Source organism: Engraulis encrasicolus, chromosome 21 (genome assembly GCF_034702125.1).
Source record: "Engraulis encrasicolus isolate BLACKSEA-1 chromosome 21, IST_EnEncr_1.0, whole genome shotgun sequence".
NCBI lineage: Eukaryota > Metazoa > Chordata > Actinopteri > Clupeiformes > Engraulidae > Engraulis > Engraulis encrasicolus.
Genome location: NC_085877.1, coordinates 10,361,121 through 10,368,620, shown reverse-complemented (window position 1 = coordinate 10,368,620; position 7,500 = coordinate 10,361,121). Strand labels below are relative to the sequence as shown.

General features: G+C 49.8%; 1 protein-coding gene across 1 annotated transcript in view; it reads left to right on the top strand.

Annotated features, from left to right (window-relative positions):
• mllt3 (MLLT3 super elongation complex subunit) overlaps nucleotides 1–7,500 on the top strand; it is an 82,882-nt gene that overhangs the window by 36,954 nt on the left and 38,428 nt on the right. Inside the window, exons 3-4 of the mRNA XM_063187542.1 lie at nucleotides 4,061–4,143; nucleotides 6,146–6,289. Coding sequence (XP_063043612.1) covers nucleotides 4,061–4,143; nucleotides 6,146–6,289 — 227 coding nt within the window. The remainder of the gene's footprint in view (nucleotides 1–4,060; nucleotides 4,144–6,145; nucleotides 6,290–7,500) is intronic.

Below are 7,500 nucleotides of genomic sequence, written 5' to 3'. Positions count from 1 at the left end.
GAGTGAAGCAGGAGCTGTCCTGCTGGAATGGGACTTGTGTAGCACGTGGCCTCAGCACAGTCATCCCTAGTGCCCTGCAGGCACGTGTTCTAGCCATGGCTCATGAGGGCCACCTGGGCATTGTGAAGTTGAAGCAGCGCTGCAGAGGCCTGGTCTGGTGGCCTGGGATAAACGAGGAAATTGAGGCCCTATGTAAAGACTGCACAGCCTGCTTCCTGAGTGGCAAGACAGGTCACCAGCCACCCCCACCCCTGCAACCACTGGTCTGGCCAACTCAGCCCTGGGACCACCTACAGTTGGACATTTGCGGGGAAATACAGGGTGTCCCTCACCACCAACGGTTCCTGGTCGTTGCGTATGACCTTCACTCAAAATGGCCCGAGCTCATGACCACTGGCTCAGTGACCTCTAAAGTCATAATTGACTTCCTCGACTCTCTCTTTGCTCGCTGGGGCCTCCCAAACACCATCACAACCGACAATGGCCCACAGCTGACCTCGGCTGAGTTCACCACATACCTCAAGGCCAAAGGAATCCGCCACATCCGTACAGCCTACTACCACCCTCAAGCTAATGGGGGGGTTGAACGTTTCCACCAGTCACTGAAAAACAGCCTTAGGGCACACCTGGTCCAGGGCTGGGCCTTTCCAGAGGCTCTACGTCACACACTACTCCACTACCGGGCCACCCAACACTCTACAACAGGGGTCTCCCCAGCATTCCTCATGCTTGGCCGTGAGCTTCGGCTTCCCCTGAACAGACTGAGCCCCGAAATGCCCCAGAGGCCACCACCCAAGGTCAGGGCCTCGGTTGCCCGTCAGCAGAGGCGCATGAAGCAGGCGTTCGACCACTCAGCACGCGCCAGGGCCCCTGACATCAAACCCACGGAGTGGGTCAGGGTCTGCAGGCCCCACAGAGGCAACAAACTCGCCTCATACTGGTCAGCCCCTCTCCAAGTCACTCGCCAGCTAGGCTCAGCCACCTTCCTGCTCAGCGACGGCAGCCGGTGGCATGCAAGCCGCCTCCGCAAAGTGGCACCTCCAATTCTCACACCGCCTGTGACACCACATACTACTTCTCTGGGTGGGCTGGATACTTCAGCACCGGAACTGGCCCCTCAGATAGTCCCTGAGCGAACCACAGGTACACCTGCCTACCTGCCACCACAAATGAGTACTGGCCCATCTACCAACCTGCCACCGATAACTGGTACCGCCAGCTCATCTACCAACCTGCCCCTGACAAGGGGTGCCAGTGCATCTGAGACCACCCAGTCACAGCTTTATGCCTCCCCTAGGCCCGTTCGCACTAGATCCCGTCCTGCATATTTGGAGGACTTTGACTCTACATTTCATGCCTGAAATTCAGTAGGAGGGGGGGGAAATGTTATATCCGTTCAGGCTAGTTCGACTGTGCTGTCAGCATTGTGTTATGCCTGTATTATGTTGTGTTCTATTGCTTGGGTCTTGCCCGGGGTTCGGGGAGTTTGAGCTAGATAAACACGATGAGTTAACGTCACAATCCGTGTGTCAGTGTGCTTCATTTACTACACGTTTACAAACGTAACAGTGTGTGTACTGTATGAGTGTACATGTACAACATGTAGAGAATTGGTGTGTGTGTGCATGTATGGAAGATAGATGTGTGTGTGTGTGTGTGTGTGATTGACTTTCTGTACATGTGCACATGTCTACGTGTATGTGTGTACAGTAGGCCTACTTGTATACAAGATAGATGTGTGTACGTGCGTGCGTGCGTGTGTGCGTGATTGACCTTCTGTGCATGTGCACTGCACATATGCGTATGAGTGTACATGCACAAGATGGAGAGGTGAATGTGTGTGTGTACGTGTGTGTACGTGTGTGTGTGTGTGTGTGTGTGTGTGTGTGTGTGTGTGTGTGTGTGTGTGTGTGTGTGTGTGTGTGTGTGTGTGTGTGTGTGTGTGTGTGTGCGCGCGCGCGTGTGTGTATGATCATGGAGTCTGCAGGTCTTTGTTCCTGTCTAATTTCATGCACATTTAGTTGCTGGTAATGGCTCCTAAGTAATGGGGCCTGTCTGCCTAGATGAGCTCATAGTGTGTGTGTGTGTGTGTGTGTGTGTGTGTGTGTGTGTGTGTGTTAATGCTCCATCTGTGCTGATTGCGTTGGTTTGGAGGATTAGGAAATGGGATGTATTCCCCTCTCTCTCTCTCTCTCTCTCTCTCTCTCTCTCTCTCTCTCTCTCTCTCTCTCGTCCCTCTTCCCCTGTTTCCTCATCTCTTTTTCCAGTTCTCACATTCTTTTCTTTCATCCATTCTTCTCCCGCTCTTTCTCTCTCCGTCTCTCCACCTTTTCTCCCCTCTTCTACTTTTTACCTTTCCTCCTTTCTCTTCCCTTCACCTCCACTTTCTTCAGCTCCCTTGCTGTCCCTCTCTTTCTTTTTCATGTCTCCCTCTCTTTCACTGCTCTCATCACCTCTCCTATTCTACCCCTGCTCTTCTGTTCTACTCTTCCCTCCTCCTCCCAACTCTTCCTTTCTCTCTCTCTTCCTCTCTACCTCTCTCTTCATCTCTCATCACCTCTGCCGGTCTTAGGCATTCAGCCCAGTTCTCTTCTCCTCCTTCTCCTTCACCTTCTCCTTCTCCTTCACCTCTCCACCTCTCCTCTCCTCCAAGCTCGCAATGCAGTTGTTTTAATCAGTGCAAGTGCTTATGTGCCCCCCACGCACGCACACACACGCACACACGCGCACACACACGCACACGCACACACACACACGCACACACACAGGCGTATACACACACACCAACCAATGACTGTATATACTACTCCACTTCCTTTATGGTGGTTACCTAATCGCCTATAATTAATATCCAGTACACACACACACACACACACACACACATACACACACACACACACACACACACACACACACACACACACACACACACACACACACACACACACACACACACACACACACACACACACACACACACACACACACACACACACACACACACACACACTACGGTGGTTTGCTAATCACCCATAATTTATATACCCAGCCCTCCAGGGTCTGGCCCATGGCTCCTTTGAAGTTATTCATCTTTTATAAATCGTGATGGCAAAAAGATTTCATGTTAATCACGGTGATCGGCCTTTGGCTTGGTTAATTGACCCTTTTCACGCTGACATCATTGTTGGTAAATTGGTGATAAATCAGTTGTATGTACTGGCGGAGCCACGGATATTTGTTGCATGCTTTATTGACTGCGCCATGACGGCTCTCCACAAGGTCCAGATAGGGTTCTCAACCCTTTTGGAGCCAACACCCCCTTGACATCATCATAAGCCCCCCAATGCCCCCTTGACCTTATCATAAGCCTGCTAACGCCCCCCTTAGTACTATTAAAACATAAAATGGACCCCAATTGCAAATGAGACCCTTGGTTCTTGGGCCCGGGGTCTGGGCCCAGTAGGTCCTTGCAGTTATCCATCCTTGTCAAGGTCCTTGAATCTTGTGTCCTCTGGCGTGTGTTGCTTCATTACAAGCTGTGTGTGTGTGTGTGTGTTTGCGTGCGCGTGTGTGTCCATGTGTGTGCCCGTGCCCATGTGCGTGTGCGTATGTCAGTATATCCCATTATAAGCTGACAAGGTGTCCTTGCTAGTGTGCACTGACCCTGCATTACAATGTGCAGTGCTCTTAATGAAGCCTCCGTCCTTGGCAGTGTGAAAGGACCTCCGGTAACTTTATAATGTGTCGGCTAGCAGTGGCAGTGAATCCTGTGTGTCCTTCCTTTACACTGTTCAATGCCCCTGTGTTGTAATGTGCACTGATCTGACCAAAGCCTTGGTATTAGGTTGGATGTGGTAGCTACTGCAAATTTAGCATGGCAATGTCTCTTTAAAACGGGACACATTTGGACCATAAGGCTTTTTCAGAAGGTAAAGGTGGTGTAATGAAGACCATTTTCTGTCAAACTCAGTATTGACCGATTACTAGTAGTAGTTGTACTTTGCCCTTTGTAGTTCTCTATTGTTAATGGACCGTCTCTTTTCTGTTCTGTCCTTTGCAGTGTGCAAGGATCCTCCCTACAAAGTGGAGGAGTCTGGATACGCTGGTTTCATCCTGCCAATTGAAGTGTACTTCAGAAACAAGGTACAGCATCTTCCATTGACATTATTATTATTTTTTCCCTTTATTTCTGAAAAGACAGTCAAGTGGAGGAGAGACAGGAAATGAGTGTGTGTGTGTGTGGGGGGGGGGGTGGTATGGGGGGTTCTGGAGAGACGGGGAAGGATTGGCAAATTACCCGGGCCGGAATCAAACTCAGGTCGCAGGCGTAGCAACCCAGTGCAGGGCCATTCAATTGCCTGCCTTATCACAATGCCTTATCTCCTGATTAAGTCAACAAATCAAATCAATACATTCACATCGATACGAAGATTACATTGCATGACATTTAGCTAACACTTTTATCCAAACAGACTTACAGTTATTTACAGGGTATTGGTTACAATCCCTGGAGCAGTGTGGGATTAGGTGCCTTGCTCAGGGGCACTTCAAGGGTGGGGATTGAAACTTCAACCCTGTGATCTACAGTCCATCACCCTAACCATTAGGCCTTGGCTGCCCCCCACATGATAGAGAGGAAATAATATGTGTAATAAATAATGTGTATCGCTGAATGGAATGTAAAAGCACTGCATGCACTCACACACAATAGAATGCACCCACAGACCTATATTAAACTCCACTGGATGTGGGTCACCTGATTCTCTGATTTGTGATCGCCCACAGATTGCCATTTTACCACCGACTCACGTCACATAATGACTTCATCTAGCGACTTCTGTAGGGAGCCCTCTATCTGTACTTGTGTTGCTACTATGGTTACCGTAGCGTCTTCAGGAAAGATAGCTGGTAGAAGTCGCCGCCTCACGTTTTCAAATAAAGGTGATCTAGACACTCTCCTGACCTTAACTTTGTGTGAAGTAAAGCAATAAATTGTCTATGCACATGCATGACTATCTATATAAAAATATCCACAGAACTGCACAAGCTGCAACCAAAACAGTTTCCGGGGTTTCGGGGTCTCCAATGACGCGTTCGTTGGTAGAAGAGCATGTGAACGGAGCGGAGCGAGGGAGCGGAGCGGGAGAAATATGGTTACAGCGATGAGCGGTTATGAATTCAAAGGCCGGAACGAGGATTTCCCTCCGCTCCAGTTCGCTCCGATGTGCTCACAAATGAAAATGTTGGATAATAACATTCGTAAAATAACATTTATTTGATTAAGTGTGCCGTTTTCGACATGTTTTTGAACTGAAAAAGTTCAAACAGTTTTTAATTCTTAAAAAATATGCACAGCCACTGACTCTTTCGCGTCACGTGTGCCCCGCGAGGCAAGGTCTGAAGATGGAGTTTGTGCAAGGTGATAGATCGTATAAATGCAAAATTCAGGTCAAAAAGCTAGAGGAAGCTGTTGAGCACGAGGAAGAATGTGAGCGACATAGTCGCTGTGAGAAAAGACACATAAATCAAACGCAGGGTGTCCCAGGGCCCTGGCATAATTGCATGAAGGAAAAATGTCAGAAAATGTCTCCTGAAAATTTGAGCGAGCGAGGAGCGATTTCGACGGAGCGGCAAGAAAATTAAAGTGAGCGCGGACTGTTTTATGAGCGGAGAGTCCTGGCGCAACTTTGAGGGGCAGAGCGAATGAGCGAACATCCTCCTGAGCGGGGAGCGGGAATTGAGCCATGCTCAGCTTCGTTCACATGCTCTGGGTGGTAGTATTGCTAATTCTTTTCCTTGAGTGATATTGTAGGTGTAATGACTTGAAAACATCTTACCGAAAATGATTGGAATCCACTTTGACAACTTTGTGTAAACAATTTGAAATCGTATGCATTTTTATGACTCACCTTTGAGATAGCCTGGGGTAAGATGGCGCAGCTGAGTCCGACTTCTGGCTATTTCCTAGAAACGCCCACTGCCTGTCTAGTTTATTCTAGGTCTGCGGATGCATGGTGTGTACCTGCATGGGGCTGGTGATGAAAGTGCACAGATGATGTTCTATTGTTCTGTCTCCCTCCCTCCCTCTCTCCCTCCCTCCCTCTCTCCCTCCCTCTCTCCCTCTCTCTCTCCTTCCCCTGAGTAGGAGGAGCCTAAGAAGGTGCGTTTTGACTACGACTTGTTCCTGCACCTGGAGGGCCACCCCCCTGTCAATCACCTGCGCTGCGAGAAGTTGACCTTTAATAACCCCACTGAGGAGTTCCGCAGGAAGCTGCTCAAGGCCGGAGGGGTACGCACGGATGCACACACGCGCACGCAAGAGCACAGCTGTGCATAAATACACACATGCACACACACATAGACACATATATGCACACACATGCATGCACGTGCGCACACGCGCACACGCGCACACACACACACACGCGCATAGACACACACATGCACACACATGTAGACACATACATGCACACACACACTTCCATGCGCACGCACGCACACACACGCACACAGACAGACATGCACACAGGCAGTTGGACACATCCACACACGGATAATGCAGACAGACAAACAAACACAAATAGGAGGGCACACGCTAAAACACACACACATTACTCACCATGCAGACAGACACAAATAAACACAGACACACACATTGAAGCACACACAGTCATAGCCAAGGTCAGGCCCAAAGTGTGCGTGCGTGCGTGCGTGCGTGCGTGCGTGCGTGCGTGCGTGCGTGCGTGCGTGCGTGTGTGCGTGCGTGCGTGTGTGTGTGTGTGTGCGTGCATGTGTGCGTGCATGTGTGTGTTTAGTTAACCCTCATCTGCCAAGATAATAAGTTACTGAGGATGCCCTCCCCATCCAGCCTGGCCATTCATCAGCCTGACACACACACACACACACACACACACACACACACACACACACACACACACACACACACACACACACACACACACACACACACACACACACACACACACACACACACACAGCAGTGCCTTTCATGCGCAAGAGCTAAGTGGGTTTTATTTACCCTGTGTGACACTTGTGCCCATTACACACACACACACACACACACACACACACACACCCTTCTCTTCTGTCTGTGGTTTCAGCCAGCTCTATTCAATTAGCTACAAAGTGAAGCCAATTGCTCTCTCTTACTCTGTTTCACCCCCCCTCCTATTTTCTCTCTCTCTCTCTCTCTCTCTCTCTCTCTCTCTCTCTCTCTCTCTCTCACACACTCTCTCCCTCTCTTCCCCCTCTCTCTCCTTCTCCTTCTCATTCTCCTTCTCTCGCTCTCTCCCCTCTCCTTCTCCTACTCTCTCTCTCTCGCTCGCTCTCTCTCACTCTCTCTCTCTCCCCCCTCCCTCTCTCTCCCTCTCTACCCCAGTCTCTCTTTATTTTGGCCCTCTGCCAGCAGTTTTCATGCAAGATCTCTTTCCCCTTTTTTCTCCCCCCCCTGCCTTCTCTCTTTCCTTCGCTCCCTCTCTC